Source organism: Sciurus carolinensis, chromosome 2, assembly GCF_902686445.1.
Source record: "Sciurus carolinensis chromosome 2, mSciCar1.2, whole genome shotgun sequence".
Lineage (NCBI taxonomy): Eukaryota > Metazoa > Chordata > Mammalia > Rodentia > Sciuridae > Sciurus > Sciurus carolinensis.
Genome location: NC_062214.1, coordinates 158,149,755 through 158,170,339, shown reverse-complemented (window position 1 = coordinate 158,170,339; position 20,585 = coordinate 158,149,755). Strand labels below are relative to the sequence as shown.

At 34.5% G+C, this 20,585-nt stretch overlaps 1 protein-coding gene and 1 long non-coding RNA gene across 2 annotated transcripts in view; one reads left to right on the top strand and one right to left on the bottom strand.

The window, feature by feature from the left end:
* LOC124977180 (uncharacterized) overlaps positions 1-3,391 on the top strand; it is an 18,366-nt gene extending 14,975 nt beyond the window's left edge. Inside the window, exon 4 of the long non-coding RNA XR_007107115.1 lies at positions 1,437-3,391. This is a non-coding gene — a long non-coding RNA (uncharacterized LOC124977180). The remainder of the gene's footprint in view (positions 1-1,436) is intronic.
* Psma3 (proteasome 20S subunit alpha 3) lies at positions 2,792-20,585 on the bottom strand. The gene is made up of 11 exons (XM_047540528.1): positions 20,429-20,585; positions 17,581-17,663; positions 13,126-13,249; positions 11,146-11,247; positions 10,992-11,065; positions 9,386-9,458; positions 8,602-8,667; positions 5,690-5,736; positions 3,961-4,028; positions 3,335-3,399; positions 2,792-2,948 (listed from the first exon to the last, which is right to left on the bottom strand). Exons 1-11 carry the CDS (start codon positions 20,447-20,449, stop codon positions 2,904-2,906), a joined length of 768 nt encoding a protein of 255 aa, XP_047396484.1. The 5' UTR covers positions 20,450-20,585; the 3' UTR covers positions 2,792-2,903.

The following is a 20,585-nucleotide window of genomic DNA, read 5'->3' as shown; positions in this document are numbered from 1 at the left end:
GCACTACCACTGAGCTATATCGCCAGCCCCATAAAGACTTGAAGCCAGTTTGTCTTTCTACATGATCTTTTTCTGTACTATTTTGTCTTTTCTAATTGCTTTTCTCAATATAAATTTTAGAAACAGCTTATTGATTTCTACCCTTCTTGCTATATGTGCCTCTTCGTGGGTATGTGATTAAGTTTACAGTGAATTTATAAATCTCTTTGCAAATTGACATTGTAACCATACTTGGTCTTATGATGACTTTTAATTATTCTTTCCATAACATAAAAATCATGCCTGAGTTTAAATTTCCATCTTTACATTTTTGTTGCCTTTTTAGTGGTACATAATCCTCATTTTTTTAAATTTGTTCAAAACCATACAATAATTTAAAATGACAAAGCCAGAATGAAACCTGCATCAATTTATAAACTACATCCTGGGTTTAATTAACAGTGCTAGCTTTCTTAAATTAATGTGATTATACTGGGGTAAACTGAAAGCCTCCATTGCAGTGCTTCAATAAACGAATTGATCCTACAAATTTTACATTTCTGAGCTCCATTTTCCAGAAATTTAGATAAATCACACTGACATTTCTAAACAAGTATTTTTTAAGTAGCATACCTTATTTTGCACTTTTACTAGGAATTATTTCTATAAGAGGTGTACTGTGAGAGGGAGGAGGGCAGGGAAAATGAAAAAACTTGGGTTTGAAATGGAGCAAATTTTATTATATGCACTATTATACTTAACAATAGTGCACCAGTTAAAATGTTTTTTAAAAAGACATGTGCCTTAAACATTTGAATGCTTGACTCCTTGGCTCACCAGTTAAAGTAGGCAGGTGTCGTTTTTATCTTTTAAACAACTTATGGTAAAATGTAGGTCAGGTACCTATAGTCTGGGGGCCATCGTAGACATTGTAGATTCGTACAAATGGTGGGACAAGTGGTCTCAGTGGTAGAACCAAAGCTTTACCTAGGGTTAGGAGCAACTGCACCATTACTGATTTTGTGTTTTGGATTTTCTTAAAGTTGACATTTAAATAAGAACCATATAAAGAGGGCTTTTGGCAAGGGGAAAAATATAATGATCATTTTTGAAGGCTTTTTGTGGCAAGTTGGTCATGTGAGTCATTAGGAAAGACCTGTCAAGAAATAGCCTAGACACAGGCTATTTAACTGTGAAGTAAATTCACAGTAGGAGAGTAAAATCTACGTCATCTAGATTGCATTTCCAAAGGTAAGAAGTTTTAAAATTAGAGAAATATTAGGAGTTAGTATTATATATAAACACATTTTCATTTAGGAATTTCTTCTTTTTTTTAGCATTGTGATATGTGGATATTTTTATAAAATGAAAACACTGTAATTTTAATTTGCTGCTTAGCTTGTGAAATTTATCCCAATGTTTCAATCATATTAATGACCTGTGACTTCATTTTTTAGGTTCCATTAGGAGTGACAAAAACAGATGGATTGTCTTATCAGATAAGTTATTTTATAGTCTTAAGTACATTATATTATGTGGACTTTCTAAACCAGAACTTGTGTTCTTTAAAACTTTTTTTTATTTTTTTATTTTTTAGGTACCGGTATCAAGATGATTTACAGCAACAAGGTATTCAGTCTTAAAATAAACAAACATTGTATTCATGTCAAAGTAAAACATCAGCTTTTTTTCCTGGAGGCTTGCTATTTTTCAGTGGTATGATTACAGCATGCTCATACAATTAAACTTAATAGTGAAAATCTCGTTTTTCTTTCATATTAGCTGTCAAGCTGGGTGTATCTGTTTTAAATTCATCTGATATTATGGCAAGTTTACATTTCTTTAGTACCAGTGTCTTCTCTTTCAAAAAGGGGTTATTAGCTGTACTGCTAGGAAATTAAAATTTTGTACCCATAGCATAGTAAGTGAAGATTTAGGACTGGCCCTAGTTGACTGAGGGATAATCAATTTCTGTCTGAAAATAGATCCAATTTAGTTTTATTTGGGTGTTTGTCCAAGGCCAACACTTATTATGTCACTTTCTGCTAGGTATGAGTTGTAAAATGTAGCAGGTAATTTTATACTATAGAAGTCATGATATCACAATACTGGTTTTGAATTGTTAACTCTTCAGGTATAATGATATGCTATTTATACTACACAGATGCTTAAAGTCCAGGAATACCCTGCAGCTAAACTCTCAGTGACTAGATTACCTTCTTAGGAAAGCATAACAGTTGAATGGAGTGATGCTGGCATGAACCCAATAAAGGGTGTGTTTACTCAGCCTGAGTTCAGATTGTTCCTGCTCTGAGTACAGCTGTTCAGGGTACAATTGTAGTTTTTTCAGGCCACAATTCTAATTTTTTTCACTTAGTAACAGTTTTCTTTACACAGCACTTTGATATATATTCTTTCTTAGTTTTGGCATAAAAGCTATTGGGTGTCTGGTTTTTTGTTGTTAACCTTACAGATAAAGACAAAGTGACAGTAGAAATCCTTAAAGCCACTGCTCTTTACCACAATAAAAGGAAAACAGCAAAAATGTTTTTGACTTCTCAGATAATCTGTCTTTCTAAAAATATTGAAAACATCTTTCTTCTGCATCACACCTAAAAGTCAACTATGGTTGATGACCAACATATAAGAACCAAACAGAATATGATCTTTAAACACTGAATGTGATAGAATGAGGACCTGATCTGAATTCATCTTATTCCAAAGCCTCATTTTACAGTATTTTAACACTAAGTAAATGTCATTGATTACCCCTCCAATTATTTCAAGCAGAAATTAACCAAACTTCAGTGGCTACAAGACAAAAATTTAATGAAAATTGGTCAGTGACTGTGTGTAATCCATGGGGCTAAAGTTACATGGGACTGTTACAGAAATTTATAACAGAATAGATGCTGAAGTAAATGTTACATGTTATCATCATCTGATTCATCTTCTTCCTTCAAAGATTCCTGTTAAGATAAAAATGTTTATAGTTGATTAATATCATTATGTTCCCACCTACTAGCACTCATTATTAAAAATTTATCTAAAAAGTTTATAACTAAAAAATGAATACCTCCTTAGAATAAGATACCCAAGTAAAGGATAATTCTAGACAATGCCTATATCCTTGATAAAATATATACAAATGAAAGCATTATATGTCCTGAAAAACCTGTGTACTTTTCACCAAAAACAATTTTTTGTAACCAGGATGCAACTTTACCTCCACTGGAGATAACCTAGAAAATGTCTATACTTGGTTCTACTCTTCAGTGTTTTATAGAAATCAGGCAAGTTCCTTTATTATCACTACATGATTTTAGTTAGAAGAGTTTTTAATGCTGAAGCTTACCTTAGCATATTTCTCTGCTTCTTCCCTTATATCTTTTGGAACAATTTCATGTCTTCCTTTAGTCACTGTAAATTTAAAAATTCATGTATTTCATTGAATTAAAAATGAGCATATTGTGACTTACCAATACATGTACTATGAGTAATAACCTTTTTTTTTTTTTTTTTTCAGTGCTGGGGATTAAACCCAGGTCCTTGTGCTTATGAGGCAAGCACTCTACCAACTGAGCTACATATCCCCAGTCCAATAACAGATACTCTGAACTAATTTTTGTGTTTCCTCCATGTCAGACTAAATGTGCCCAAGCTAAGCTGTTTTGAAAATGAAGAGTAAATTATGATTTATAAATCCTTACAGCATGATTAGATTTTGAAAACAGCCTAGCCTTTAAGCCCTATAGTTACCATGTTAGGTAGAAAAAATAGGTTATTTCTCTGTAATACATAAAACAGGTGTTGCAAAACAACGAACTATTCACAACTTTAGTTAGTTAATAAGCAGAATTTTCCCTCCACTTGACCACCTGTAAATTTTGTTTTGGCTTCCTTTATATTAAAAAGGGAACCCTGTGGTTAATTAAGTGCAGTGTGTGTCCTAGAACAAGTAAATGTTCAAAAGTAACTTACATTCACCAACCCAGCTGAGCTCTAGTTCAAAAGCTTTATCTTTAACTTCATCATGTACTATGTAAATTCTAAAACAGAAAAGGAGAAATTAGCAATCACTTGGCTACCTCCAAACACCGAAGTTCAAATACTAGTCAGTACAAAGTAGAATACCCATCTCTATTTACAAAATTATACATAATTATCAGATGATGCTTTCCTTGCCAAGTTTTCAAAACAATAGATGATCGACTCAAAACTATGATGTTCATTTATCCTACTACATTTCATCACATTTTGAATTGTGACCATGTATTTCTTTCACCTTTTCTGAGCTTTCATTTTGTTTTTACATATTAGTGAGTTACTGAACTTGTGAGTGAATCTCAGTTTAAAATGACATTCATACTGGTAGTTGTATTTTGATTCAGTATAAATTTCTCAAAATAAGTAAAAATCAACTGACACTTTACTGTTTTTCAGCACCTTGTCCATTCATTTTAATAACAGTTTATATTCCACTAAGTGGCTCTCTAACTGCAGCATGTTACAAACTCAAACAAGGATGCACTGTAGTATAACAAATAACAGAAAAAGTATCAAAAGTTAAGTATCAAAGTAAAGTTTTGCTTCCTACTGTCTTACACAATTTCAGAGGGTTTCTAAAGCCCTGCTGTAATATGAAAGCATCTTATATGATTAAGGGGTAGCTTTCCCACAGGGAACCACTAGATATCTACCAGTGTACCTAAACATAATAGTGGTAAGGGCTGATTTCCAGAATAACTTCAAATGACTGGTTCTGTGAAAGACACTACTCAATATATCATGCTAAAATATAAAATTCAATGAGAATATGCGGAGAATGGATTCTGCTTGCTTCACAGCTGAAACTGAATGAGGGGAGAAAAGGAGGGGTGCTGACATTAGCAGGAATGGTGGACAATGAAGACAAAAAAGTTTGGAAGAGATTACCATTTAAATTACATTTTTTAAATTCTATAATTGAGACCTCTGGGATTTTTTCCTTGCACATATTATTTTATGTAAAACCTGAGACACTATTACACCAAGAGGTCACTCACTACACCTTGTTTGTGTTGAAATGTGGAATGTAGGTGCTGTGAAATCTCAAATACTACAAGTTTTAAATTTGAATAGCTACCCACAAAGCCAATATTTTATTGGAATTTTTAAAATGGAATACATCTTTCTCAAACAGCAGATTACAAATGATCCAACTTTAGGGTAATTAGCTATAAAGTTTGCAAGGCTGGGTGGGGGTGTATAGCTCAGTAACATAGCATGTATGGATTCAAGTTGCAGGACACCAACCAAAAAAAAAAAAAAGTTCAAAACTATCTTTTAAGATTATTAATAGAACTTTATGAGATTTTGAGAATTTGGGCACTAACAAATGAAGCTTTATTATTTGATATCAAAGGGTCTTTTACATCTTCCTACCCTAACTCCTGTGCCTAACAGTTTGTCACCAAAAGTTGTACTTTCCCATCCCATTCATTACTATTAAAATTGTAACTTACTGAAAAATAAGGATATTCATGCTGAGGGTATAGCTCATGTTTAGCATGCACAAGGCACTAAGTGCAGTCCCCAATACAGAAAAAAAAAAGATTTTCTTCTTAGTGAAGATTAAGATTTTATAATTCTAAAAATTATTAACTAAATTATTTTCAAATGAAACAGCCTCTTTAAACTTACAGAAAAATCATGAGTTATTCCAACTTACATTTTTGCAACTTCTTTAACAACATCACGGCAGGTCATTTCTTTCATCTACGAAAAAACAATTTGTACTCATGAGATAGATTCTTGGGTCTAAAACCAAAGATGATAACCTAAAATCCAGAAAAGACCAGACCATAAGTCTGATTCCAATTAACATGCCAAATAGATATGCTAGATAACCCTTGGTACCACTAATTTTGTGTTAAATTTTAAAATTTAGAGTGAGCCCTCTATGAATGAGTTCATAAGCAGACCCTTAAGTTTAAAAAAAATGGAGGGGGAAAAATCTTATTTTCTTCTTAACCAGTTTAGTTAATAAAATGCCAAGAAATCTTACTAAATAATAGATGCCTATGAAACCTAGAAAGATGAAGAACTAAAATTGTTATGAGGGATATCAGGGAAAGCTTTCAGAAACCATCAGGATTTAAGCAGGTTCTTAGAGCACAAATTTGATTTGATTTGATTTGATCTCAAAGACAAGTGTAGAGTACAAAGCAAAAGAGTAAAGCCAAAAGCTTATTCATACATATTCTTTCAGTTAATATCTGGAAATCAGAGTAGCAAAATGTATATGTTTGGATACAACCTGAACAAAAATTTTATCAGTGTGTGAGCATACTAGCATTCATATTTTGGCTATGTCAGAAGGATGGAAAATGGTGACAGATATAGAATACTTTTATAGTAGTCCAGACTTGAGGTGTGATTCAACTACTGTGTCATTAAATCAGGTTCATTAATTGTTAAAAAAATTTTTAATTTAGAATCTGGGTGCTCAAGCTGTGTATGTAACACATGAGGAAGCAAAAATCAATAAGTTTCAGAATACTAATCTTAGGAAATAGACAAATCCTATCAGGGATACAAAGGCGACTGAGATGGACTATTTAAAATATGTATGAACTGGAGACTAAGAGATCTAAGGAACAAATTCATCATGAATTTTTACAATATGGATTTAAAACCATTTACAAGACATTGAGATTATTGAGGCAGTTCACTTACCATCAGATGATATCTCAATATATAATGATGTAGATGAATGCTTAATTAAGCATCTTAGGAATGTAATATGGCTACAGCTTTGTTTAGAATATTTTAATGGGAAAATGTATGGGATAAAACATGGGAAAATAATGGCTTTGTCTAAATAGACAAACTTTCAAATGTTTATATTTTTTCATGTTAAATTGGGGTGAAAGAAAACCAATTGTCAAATTTTACCCTTACTAGTAAAGTTCTTCTACAGTTGATGAATTAATTGCATTCTACACAGGCAAACTTAGGCTTACCTGGAAAAACACATTTTAAATAGCCAAAGTTCACAAAATATTTTTTTGGTAAATAGATCAGAAGTAAAACAGGCTAGAGCAATGATATACAGCAAGAGGTGACAACTTCTTTCAACAAAGGACCAAACAGTAAATATTTTAGACTTTATTAAAGTAGCCATAGACTGTTCCTGTATTCCAATAAAATTTACTTACAAAAGCAGGCAGTGGGCCAGTTTTATAACCCTGATTTAGTAGAATAAGTGTTCCTCAAATGAGATGATTTTTCTAAACTTTTTATCTGGGATTTGTTCTTTTCCCATTTGTTACTTTGGTTTAGCCAGGCAAAAGCAATAGTTGACGGTTATTTTATACTCCCTTTTCTTGGGAGTTTGCTGGGCCCAGGGGGGCTCAAGCCCTGACCCCAGCCCTTGTTTTTTTTTTTTTAAACTTGAGACAGGATCTCACTAAGTTGTTTAGGGCCTCTCTTAAATTGCTGAGGCTGACTTTGAACTCCAGATCCTCCTGCCTCAGCCTCCTGAGTCACTGGGATTATAGGTGTGCACTACCAGACTCAGCCATACTATAATTTTCTATATTGTCATACAACAATCGGGAGAGATTATACCGAAAAAAAAAAAAATATAGTAGTATAGAAGCTAGAAACCTAACGCTGCATCAGAATATATGTGACATAAAAGAAACTGGTTTACTCTTAAACCAGCTTATTGTGTGTAACCGTAAGTCATATGTTTAGCCTGGGGTTGGGCTTAGGCTAAGTGATCTAATGTCCTTTTCTCAACTTTACTAAAATACCAAACATGAATTAGATTTCTGAAATTTGGTATTAAACAAATGCAGAACACTAATAAGTGCTTTCTAGAACTGTGCCTTAAATAAGTTGAATGAGTAAGTCAGGTTGTAGTTTAGCATTCATACATACTAAGTATACATGAAATTTCATCTCTATAAAACCAAAACTCTTTTTAAGTCTTTTAAGTATATACTTGTCCTTTAGGCAAGGATCTGACAAGCAGTAAAGGTTTTATGACTCTTATTTCAACATCAAGTTAACTGATTTACAGCTAAAACAAAAATTATGTTTTTAAATAAACTTTTCATATTAACAGCTGAACTTCTGGCTCATGAGAAAATAAAAAGTAGGTAGTTTTAACAGGACAGGCTTCATGCCTTGTCTAGCTAGGAACAAAGTTAAGAAGTACTGGGGTACAACCAGACACTTCAATAGAATACTTGTAAGACATAAAAGCTATGCCCCAAGGAAAGAAATGATAATAGGAAGAAATAACTATAATTTTTTAATGCAGTTAGCTGTGACATTAACTCATAAATTTTACATCACTAGTGTTTTCAAGCTCTAGGGATCCATGAATATGAACTTCGTAAGGATTCTGTACCATTAAAAATTATTTTGTATTTATAATAGCAGTCATCAGATAACAAATGGATCCATGATGCAATTCAAATAATACGTTATCAGCTTTCCTATTCAACTGCATAGCAACTCCATAAGGCTCTGCTCTAAATATCAAGCTGTACTATATCCTTGGATTAAGAGCTATAGTTTGGAATGATAGATTTCACTTATAGCAGAATTAAAACATTAAATATGTGTTACCTGAAGTTTTTCTATTTCTGTCTTTGCAGCTTGCCTGGCTTTGCCAATGGCACAGCCCCAATAACCCTATTTTTAAAAAAAGCAAAAACAATCATTAGTATACTAGCCCATATCACTAGTAATAACTATTGTTTCTATTTAAAAATTAATGAAAGGATGTTAAAAAACTTAAAAGCAAGTGTGGACAAAGATATGTAAATATTATGAATATTATGGTGCTCAAAAAAAAATTCAAGGGCTGGGGTTGTGACTCAGTGGTCAAGTGTCCTTGGATTCAATCCCCAGTTAACCCCCCCACCACAAAAAAAATTCAAACATCAAATCCTTCCCTACCCACTTCTTTGTTATGCTAAGGATCAAAACCAAGCTTTGTATGTGCTAGGCACGTGTTCTACCACTGACCTCCAGTTCTGTATTCGGGATTTTTAAAAAATATTTTTAGTTGTAGATGGACACAACACCTTTATTTTATTTATTTATTTTTTGTGGTGCTGAGGATGGAACCCCATGCCTCACACATGCTAGGCAAGCACAATGCCACTGAGCCACAGCCCAGCCCTTGTATTCAGTTTTAAGACACTGCTAATATTTACAGTAATGAAAGAATCACGTTTTAAATATTCACTGTGTATTTTCTCTAGCATATGGAAAGCCATAGATTTTTCCTATAAACAAGAAAACATTCCTTGAATGAGTTTTAAAGAAATTTTATATGGTTCAAATATTAAATTAAGGAAATACTGTTAAACTACAATAGAATTTTAAATGATGCAAAATTACTCACATATGAAACACCTGATGGGTCAATCATGTAGAGTTGTGCACCATCATTCACACTGTAAGATCCTAACATGAAACTGCATTTAAAAAATCAAAAAATTAATGCCATAAAAATAATTTTTAAAAACTTGCAGTGATGAAAATGCAATCATAGTTCCTATGATAAATTACTAACAGATAAGATTCATAGTAACTTCTCTGGTATGGTGGTTTCAATTAGTAAAACCTAGTACATACTGGAGATTCAAGATGCGTGTGACTTTTTAAACTTGAATTAAACTTTCTGATGAAACTATCTTGGGAAGACAGTGGAAAATAGTAATGGTAAGTGAAAAACAGAACTAATGAGAAGGTCTGAGAAGGCATCAACACTCAAAAGCCATGGGGGTAAAATTCCAGACTGAAAGTTCCAACTTTTTCAAAGCAACTGTTCCCACCCTTCATTTCATTTACCAGTATTTCTCGAGTCATTTTTCTGCACTAGTCAGAAATGGCTCCATTTTATATGCTCAACAAATTAAAATTAGGCTATTAAATAATCATATGAATTACTGATTTTCTTTGCTTAAAGAGGAGGTTACCAGTCTTATCTTACCTCTTACATTATATGCAGTAAATATTTTAATAGCCAACTATCCAGTTCTCACCCTTTCCATCATTTACTTCTATCCTCCACACTAATATGACTTATTTTTCAGAATATATATCCAGTTGTCATTATTTCAAAACCCTTCAACATTTCCTTCATTGGAACTCCTTGCCATGGAGCACAACTTCTGTATGATTTGGCCCTTCCTACATCTGTATCATCTCTAAAACCTTATACTCTGCACACTAAGTACACTTGACTCTTCTCTGAAATGATCATGTAGTTTGTACTTTCATACCAGTTCCTTTGCAAGAAATACTCTTCCCCCAACACCCCTATTTCTCTTAACTCTTTCCCTTGCCACCTCTGAATGGTAGGATTATAGCTAAGCACTAAGATCTCAAATGTTCTATTTTGATCAAGCATAACTAACTTTTAACAAAAATGCTTTCAACTAAAAGTTTCTCCTCATTGCAGGAAAATATAGTTAGGACAGTTTACTATGAGTTTACTAGATAACAATAATATCTAAATATTTACAATTATTATAGATCTTGTGGCAAAAGAATCCCCACTTTCTTCAAAAGTGAACATACCAGCATTTTACCTTAACAGATACAGACACTGTGCCTGAAAATTATGAAATATGATTTTGTATGAATTCCTTAAAGACTATTAGAACTCCATTTAAAAGCATTTTCCCTGAGTATATATGAGTATATATGATGGACATTAATGAGAAAACCAAAGTGTAATTAGCTATCTAATGTCAACATGGATCAGTACATAATTTTCTGAGAATATAAAAGTCTCAGCACCAGAGCATTATAATCAGTCATAAGTTTATTATTATTACCTCAAACCTCTATGCTCCCTTTCATTATTCAAATAGTTTTTATGTATACTTTAATATCAGCCCTAATACTTCTTGGTAACAATTTATAGTTTGAGGCTAACCTGCTGGGGAAAACTGTTATCTTAGTATAGATCAGACTTTTGAGAATCTCACCAAATTTCATACCTGCAGCCAAAAGGTCTAACAGCACTGTAGAGTGTATAAGCGTGTACGTACATGGCCACTCTGTCTGCAAGATGCTATGAGGAGGAAAAGAGAAAACCTTATTAATACATTTCTTTTGCTGTTCAAAAGGTTTCTCAATATGTTAACAACTTACTTTTAGAGGAATGTTGTAGCCGAAGTTGGATCTAAAGTTGGAAGCTTCTTCTCTTGCTATGTCTGCTAAAGAACGAGCATCTGCCAACAAACCTGCTACAGCCTGAGGGGAAACACAATACCAATTTAATAAACACATTCCTATCACAAACCAAAGAGTACACAGTGATTTATAGGTTTATGTAATAGTGCTTTAACAAGCATCACCATTTGAAATTATGGGGCATTTTGAGCTTGGGTATGGAATTATCCTTTGGAAATAGTTACTAAGTATAACTTCAAGTTGCTGTGATAAAAAGTACTATGAAAAATCAAGGAGGCAGCTGAGGATATAGCTCAGTTGGTAGAGTGTTTGCCTCGCATGCTCAAGGCTCTGGGTTCAATCCCCAGCACTGCCAAAAAAAAAAAAAAAAAAAAATCACGGAGGCACATGATGTGAGGGTGGCAGCATCTAATATGATTCCAAAGTTGTACAGTGTACAAATTAATGTAGTTTGTTTTGGTTTTTTTTTTTTATTTATTTGGTACTACAGAATGAACCTAGTGGTGCTTTAAGACTGAATTACCTTTTTAATTTTTGTTTTTGTGACACAGTCTGGCTAAGTTACTTACAACCTCCCTGAATTGCTAAGGCTAGTCTTAAACTTGCAATCTTCTTCCCTTGGCCTCCCAAGTTGCTGGGATTACAGGCATTTGCCACCACACCAAGTGAAATATATTTTTTTTCAAAGTGAAATAAAAATTGTTCACATCTTCTTAAAAATATTTTCTTTGCATTTTTTCCCCCTAACAGCTACTGTTTTTAGGACATACACTAAGTTATTTAGACTTAAATATTACTTTTTAGCTAGTGAAGCCATGGGGGCGGGAAATCACTGGGACATTTAAGGTGCTATTAACCAACAAAGTTTGGAAACTACTAGCTTAGATTTACAGAATTGAAAAGTGGCATCAGGATATTTCACATCCTTTTGTTCTACTGTGTCCTAGTAATAGCAATTCCTAACATACTGAGCAATTATTACATGAGAAGAAACAGCATTCAGAAAAAATCATCTTTGAAGAAGCAAAAAATTAGCCTTATAAGGTTTGCTGATTTCATTTTGTCAAACCTTTTTGTGCATGTGTGTGCATGAAACCCTTCATCTCAATTTAGGAATACCAAAGCTATCAGCAAAAGACGTGAGTCTCATAGTGTGTCACTGAAGAATAGGCTCTGGAGTAACAGATCCAAATTTGAATCCCAGTTTTTCTCTACAAGCCATGCATTTGTTTTCTCATCTATACACCTTCACTTGATTGTCAGGACTAAGGTAATTTATGTATGTGGCACGTACATATTCTCTTCTTTCTTGCCTTTTCTGAAAGGCAGCTGAGTTAGAAACATTTCTTTTTGTTGAGAGGGTGGTAGTTCTTACTGGAAAAAGTCTGACATCTAACTAGGATGATTTAAGTACATATTTAAGTATATTTATGGCTTAGCTTGCACTTGCGCAGAGCAGTCTGGATACCTGCAGGTAATAACTTACAGTGATGCCCATGAAACCATTAAAGAGGATGTGTTCACTTCTTTTTTTAAAACACCCTTTCCTGGTACTCCACTTTCCTATCTTCTCTGACACCAACTTCAGTGTGACAGTGATCTCCATAAGGGATACAAAAAGCTAAAGATTCTTTGCCTCTCAGCATGTATCATCTCCACTGGTGACCAGTGCAGTCAAGATTTATTTCTACACATAGTTGCCCCCATCCTTTCCTCCTTAAGACACATTTGTTACCAAGGTTATAAGAATGCTACCTTTTAGACAGTAAACAATTCAAACCCAGTAACTCAATTATTATTTTGTGGCTGCTCACTGATCTACTTCTAACTCACTGTTAAATAAATAGGTTTCTAAAATCACATTTTATTATATTTCAATCAGTTACTTCAAAAGAAACTGGACAAAACAAAGAGGAACAGTTTAAAAGGTGACCTTACCATCCCAACATGCCGATCAACATTAAAAAGTCGTTTATTGGAACCTTCTTCGTAAAGTTTAGACAGCACTAATTTTTCTACTCCAAAGACAACACCATCTTTACATCTGATCCCAATAGCTGTACTGAAACAAGAAGAAAGTCAATTTTTTTAAACTAAAAACAGAATAAACTTAATAAACTTAGATTTTTAAGAAATCACAAAAGTAGGTAAAACATTTAAAAACTAGAAAGGGAAAACAACCTAAATTGTGATAAATTAAATTTTCATGTGAATGCCCCCCAAAATCTAGAATATCATTTGACAAAAATTTTAATATATAATTTTAAAAATGCTAATAATATATGTATAATATGGCACAATCTCTAGCATCTGATAGTCATGTTATAAACATGACTTTTCTATGTAGAATATACACAGAAAAAATAAAGTGACTATGGATTCCAGGTGAAAAGATTATGTTCTTTGTTTTTTTTTGGTTTTGTTTTTCAGTGCAAGGGATCAAACCAAGAACCTATCACACGCTAGGCAAGTGCTCCACCTCTATACCCAGCCTATCCCCAGCCCATGATTATTCTTTTTCTTCCTTTTGCTCATCAGTTTATTCCAATTTTTCTGCAATTAACATTCCTTTCTTACTTTACTAGCACTAGAATCCTTATAATTTCAGGCCTAGATTACAACATCTTTTCCACTTTTTCAATCCCCTTTAAGTACCATGAGCAACCTAATACCTAGCCCTGTTTTATTTTGTCATTACCATAATCATAAAAAGTGGCCCAAAACCTAAAAAGTGGGGAAACCTGTCAGTTACAGGTCTATCAAAATCCGATCAAACTTGGGAAACTCAGACAGGAGGATCACTGGCTCCAGGCCAGCCTCAACAACTTCATCTCCAGTAAAATACACACGTAATGATTAAACCATGGTGTTTCTTCTCAGAAAAAAGAACACAAAATTATGTAAGAATTCAGCTCTTTCCCCCCATATTATGATGCCTTCAATGCCCCCTTTTCAGTTTGAAAGTCCTTTTCCAGCTTCCTGGATAAAAATCCAGAGAATCTGGCAAAGTCCACTGGGCTTAATATCCTGTTATGAATCTTATTAACCTGACTGCCATGCCTCCAACATCTACACTGAAACTAACCTCATTGTCATCCCTCACATTCACTTCTGCCTCTATCAAGTTATTCTAGGAGCGAAGGTACACTTAAATAACTGCATATTTAAATAAATTTCCACAAACATTTGCAATATACTTGAACTTAAGCCTCAGGAAGCCTTTCTTTCTTATTCCAATTCTTTTTCCTCACTCTTTAAAGCAATTTTTAGTCTAAATGTTCTTGACGTGTACTTTGGGAACTTTCTGAGAATCTTTAAGAAACTTTCAGAGATAATGTCCATGAAGCCAAAATTATTGTCATGTAACAATACAGAGACCTCATTTATGCCTGTCTACTGTATGGACATTTGCACTGATAATACAGGGCATTGGTGGTAAGACTGCTGGCACTTTAACATGAATACAGGCAGTGACCACAAACAATACTAGTAAACTACTTAGAACTGTATTCTCTGTTCTGCTATCACAGAATTAAAAAACTGCTTTGGTTAAGAATGTCCTTAATGAAGCAACAATTAATTTAACTGAATCTGAACCCTTGAGTTCACCATCACCACCCCCACCACTCCAGCAAAAACCACTCAGCTATAGCCCCCCCCCTTTTTTTTTTAATTTTGAGACACCTCGGCCTCCCAAGTAGCTGAGATTACAGGTATGTGATACCCAGCAAGAACCTATCTTTTTAATATTCTGCTAATGAAACTAGAGGCAAAGTGCTTCTGTTAAAGACAAAAATATGGTCACCTCAAGACAAAAAAAAAAAATCACAAATACACTGGTTTGATTTGTTCTTTTGACATGTGAATTTTCTCATGAGAGATTAAATATCTGATCTGAGGTCATTCACACAGCATGTGATGGAGTCAGGGGTTACTCACTGTATAGAATGAATGTCAGATAAACTATGGTTATTTACCTTTAGTTATATGGCAGACATTTTCCCTAAAATGAATAACATGAGCCTGTTACTTCAAGGGTAACTATTTCTTATCCATAAAATGAGTTTTTAAGCAAAAACTAAAATTTTAGAAAACTTATATTCACCATTCTGAAAATTCTTGTCTGCTTCCCAATATTTATAAACTTTCGAGTTGACACTGGTGGTGGTGGTATTAACAAATGTGAAGATTTTGTAGTTCGTACTGAAATATATCTAATTTGGGAAATCTGTTGTAACTTCATTAACTCTATTTTCCAAATGACCAAACCATGATGTAACAAAGTCATGCATGAATAAAGATGCATGCAAAAATGCATGACAGTCCATTGCATTTTAGTGTAACAAAGGAGGAGTTTATACTTTCTAGACTTCATCATCACCATCAGTTCTGGTGTAGTATTAAAGAATTAGGTCCATAATTATCTGAAAAGTCTATTAAGACACTCCTCATTTTCCCAATCTGTGTGAAGCCTGATTTGCTTCATATGCTTCAATAAGACATAATAGATAAAAAATATGAGAACCCAATTAAACTTATTAAAATAAGATTGATATTTGCAAACCCATAAAACAATGCTTTTTTCTCACCAATTTTTTTGTACTTTGAAACAAAAGTAATTATTTTTCAGTTATTAATGTTAATATGCAATTGTGCAGATGTAGCACTTTAAAATTTTTCAAATGTTTTACATATATTTCATTGTTACGGGAAGGTATGTGAACTAGGTAGACATCTACATCCCAATTTTACACAGAAAAAAAGGCAACATTCAGGATCTGGGGGATGAGGCTTAATGTACTGTTGTTTTCAGAGAAAGCTTGATCCCCAGCACCAAGAAAATAGAACCAACACAGGAACTCCATATTTAAGAAAAAGAAATTAAAAAAAAAAAAAAAAAAAAAAAATCACCTCATTCCTTTTTGGGTTTCAGTTTCTAAAAATATTTCCTCATGTTTGCTTAAGTATAACTGTTATAAATATTTAGAGGTATTCTACAGAAAACACAATTTCTCACAGTCCAGCCTCAATTTTCAGGGTTATAGATGGTTTCAAAATATATCCCTAGTTTTTCTCTTAGTCAAGACTTCTTTTATATCAGTGAAAAATGCAAGAATACAAAAGTAACTTTGCTAAGTCTCTCCATCTCCTTGTTCCAAGAACCCAACTTCCTTTGTCATCCAGAAGAAAATGTCAATTTTTTTTTTTTTTTTTTTTTTTTTGACACAGGGTCTCAACTGACCTGTTGCCCAGGTTAGCCTCAAACCCCAGGGCTCAACTGATCCTGCATCAGCTTTTCAGATAGCATGTCCACCAGCTTTTTCTTAAAATATGAATTCTAATCAGGCACTGTGGCACATGCCTGTAATCCCAGCAGATTGGAAAGTTGAGGTAGGAGGATCACAAGTTCAAAGCCAGCCTCAGCAATTTAGTGAGGCCCTAAGCAACTCTCAAGATACCTGTCTCAAAAAATAAAAAGGGCTGAGGATGTTGCTTAGTGGTAAAGCACCTGTGGGTTCAATTCCCAGTTCAAAAAAAAAAAGTTTGAATTCTATCAGGCTTTGTAAACAATGACAAATATACTTAAGCCCAAACTTCTTAGCTTTTTTCTATTATACTATCAGATAACAACAGCTTGTAAGTACCAATAATCTAAACAAAAAATTCAATACATTTATTATAAATCCCAGGAGTTAAGATTTAATTTTTGCTCAGAAAATTTAAGAATATTTCATAAACCTTTAGAAATTCATGTTCCTTATACCACTTAGAAGATAGCATATAAAATAAACTGAGGACTTTCTATGTGCCAACACAAGCAAAAACAAGTAACTACTCAAAACAGTAAAAGACATAATAAAACTAACCAACAGGAAAAGATCTTGGCAAATCTTTTAGAGAGAAGCAGCAGAAATGGAAAAAGAATAGGGAGGAGGAGCTTGTTGAGACAAACATGAGTAACTGCATATAGGACTTTAAAACACAAGATACATGAGAACTAAAAATTTTTTAAAAATAGGTCAACAAGTCACAAACCTAATGGCCAAGGAAAACAATGATATAAATCAAGAATTTCAAAATGGAAAATGGGCTGGCAAACATAAATCAAGAATTTCAAAAAGGAAAATGGGCTGGCAAAGATGATAATGAATGTGATTTTTCACACTATATTTGAGACATGGATATCTGAGGGGAATCAACTGAAAGTACAGAGCAAGTGCTTATGGAAAAGATCTGGACAAGGAAAATTTGTAAATAGTTAAGAAATTGAGATTATTTTAGGGAATATACTTTTTTGTGCCATAGTAACATAACAGCCTAATTACCAAAACTTAAAAAAATATTTACTACCTGGTTAAAAAACATTTATTTCAAGTGAAACAAGTTTCTTACCTACTATTTTCTACAGCCTTCATAGCATATTCAACTTGAAAAACTCTTCCATCAGGAGAGAATGTAGAAGCTGACAGGTCATACTAGGGGAAAAAGTAACAATAAGCTTATAACAACTTATATTTGGCAGTAACAACCATACAATTTTTTTTCTTTATTTTTTATTTTTTTGCGGTGCTGGGAATCGAACCCAGGGCCTTGTGCTTGCAAGGCAAGCACTCTACCATCTGAGCTATCTCCCCAGCCCTTTCTTTAAATGTTAAACTGCTTAACCATCAGGAATCTGTTATATCCCAATAGAGACTCTGCTTTGAAGAAGGAGAAGCCTGTCAAAGCAGCAACAGTGGTTAAATTTCTGCTACTGAAAAGCAAAGGATGCAAGTCCTAGAAGAGGTCAGAACTGCTTTTGCACAAAACCCACTTGATAAAAACTTAGTATTGTATTATAGTGAAAACAGCATTAAAGTCATAACTTTTTTATTTTTTTCCCAAGGTGCTAGGGATAGAGCCCAGGCATGCTAGGCAAGAACTGAATCACTGAGCTACATACACAACCCAGTCAGAACATTTAAATTCATAGCTGTACCACTACACTGAAGAACCTTGGTCAAATCATTTAGCATTCATCAAACATTTAATAACTATAAGTCATTACATGCAAATACAAAAATAATCGCTCATTCTTTAAGTCCTTCACTTTCAAATTGAACCAGACAGGAACATAAGTCAGTAATCCAGAAAAGGCAATTAAGACAGAGAAAAAACAGTGAAGTAATAGGAGGAACTACTCCAGACTACTTCATCAGGGAAGGTCTTGCTGGGGCAGTTATATTTGAGTCAAATCTCAATGACATGGAAGAAGCCACTTAAGATATAGAGAAAACACAAAGAAATACATCTAGCCTAGCCAAGGAAGAGAAATAAGGTTATTGCACAATCAGTGAAGAAATGAAAACACTATGCCAGTGAGGGAGAGAAAACCCAAATAATGATGGGTCTTCCAGGCTAGATTATGTAGTTTATACTTTATTATAAATGTAATGAGAAGTTCAAACAGGAAGGCAATATGATTTGTGTTTAAAATATCACTCTGGCTTCATGTGGAAAATGAACTGTATAGAGGCAACAAGAGTGATCAGGTATTCCAAAGATGATGATGGTCGCTTTGTCAAGAGAATAGAGGCATGGAAACACCTTCTGAGAGTTAAACAAACAAAAACTTGCTAATGGATTGGCTCTGGGCTAAAATAAAAATAATCTTTTTCACTTGAGCAACTGGAATTGGATCATTCACTGAGGTTAAGACTACAAGAGATGAAAAATGGTAAGAGAAGAAAACAGCTCTATTTTGGACAGGTAGTATGAAAATGACAAACATCAAGAGGACAGAAGTGGCAAAAAGACAAATATTACTATCTGGTGTTCTTCAGAAAAGTGACACAGGAGATAAACTTTCAATATTGGTACTTTCTGAGTCTCAAAGATCATTTAACTCTACCACTGTCATACTAAAATATATCAAATAGTTATATTACCAATTATTTTTAAAAGGTCTGTAGAATGAAACACTGTCAAATTAATGTAGTTGCAAAGCCAATTTTCTACAAGATGCATTACTAAGCATTAACTTATCCAAAAAAAGTATGACTAAACTTTAACATCTCTAACTCAATAGATTAAAACATTTCGAACATAAACTACCTGTTTTCAAACACAGAATACCAGTATTTGGGCTAAATGCTGAGTATCAAAATCTTGTATGCAGGAATATATGTCCTGAGGAACCCATTAATCAATGTGTCTAATGTAAATAGTCAAGATAATTCTTATTTTTTTAAAAAAACTTTCTATATGGAGAAGTATGAAAGTAGCAAGCAAAAGACTGAACATACACAAGATGTTTAACAAATGAAACAGGAAGCTGAACAGGAAGTCCAAATCCAAAATATTCAAGTTATTAAAAGTCAAAAGAAGGCGGCACACACTTGTAATCCCAGCTACTCCGAAGTCTGGGGCAGAAGGATCACAAGATCAAGACCAGCCTGGGCAGTTTACCGAGACCCTGTCTCAAAATAAAAGAAAAAAATTTTAAAGGTTGGGGATGTAGCTCAGTGGTATAGTGCTTGTCTCGCATGCGCGAGGTCCTGGGTTCAATCCCCAGGTACCACAAAAATAAAGGCAGAACAGTGAAGTCGATAGTCACTTAAATGTTTACAGTATTAGCGCCTAAGAGTGCTACTAAATAATTTGTACATGAAAGGCTGAGTCAAAGGAGAAACTAAAGGGATTCATCAGATTTAGCCTTTCAGACCCTTTTTCTTGGTAATTCTGTTCCAACAGGGTTTCCAGGGACTCATACTGAGTCTATTTGAACGGAAGACCCAGAAGGCCCGTGAGGCAGCGGCACCCTAACAATTGCAAAGGCGGTGCATAGACAGCATAAGTCTCAAACCACAGACTCCCAGACGCAGTGTCTCGGCAGCTCTCCGGGGGCGAACTGTTGCCTAAACCCAACACAAACTACTTAAGGCCCCACGAGTTTCCACTTTCGGTTTCCCAAGCGGCTGAAGAAAGTGACTCAGCAATCCAAGGCTATTCCAAACCTCACTGCTGCCCTGCCAAGCTCGCTACAGCTGGGTTGAGTAGTTTCAAGGAGTCACCGTCACCTGAGACGCGGGCCTAGAACACAGCGAGAAATGACTGCCGGCACCCAGGCGGCCGCAAGGGCCCACCCTGCCCAAGGGAGTCCCAGCGCAGCCCGGGTCAGAGACCCCCGTGCAATCTGTCCGAGTTCCCTTCAACGCCAGTGCTCAGACTACAATACCCCACTGAGGGAAAACACACTCACCCCTGTGCCGATGGAGCTCATCGTGCTAACACCCCCGGGATGCGCAGGGCTTCCAGGCCGAAAGCACTTCCCCTGTAAGCTCCGCACCGCGCAGACTAGTAACAGGCCCTGCCATTGGTTGCACTTTGAACCAATAGCCTTTTCCTCTGCTGCAGGT

Bases quoted from the DNA above. Each gene is read 5' to 3' on its own strand.
- Psma3 (XM_047540528.1), bottom strand. From the start codon at position 20,449: ATGAGCTCCATCGGCACAGGG. The intron at 13,250-17,580 runs GTAAGAAACTTG...TTCTTGTTTCAG, and splicing joins AAGGCTGTAGAAAATAGTAG to TACAGCTATTGGGATCAGAT. The intron at 8,668-9,385 runs GTGAGTAATTTT...TTTTAAAAATAG, and splicing joins ACCCATCAGGTGTTTCATAT to GGTTATTGGGGCTGTGCCAT.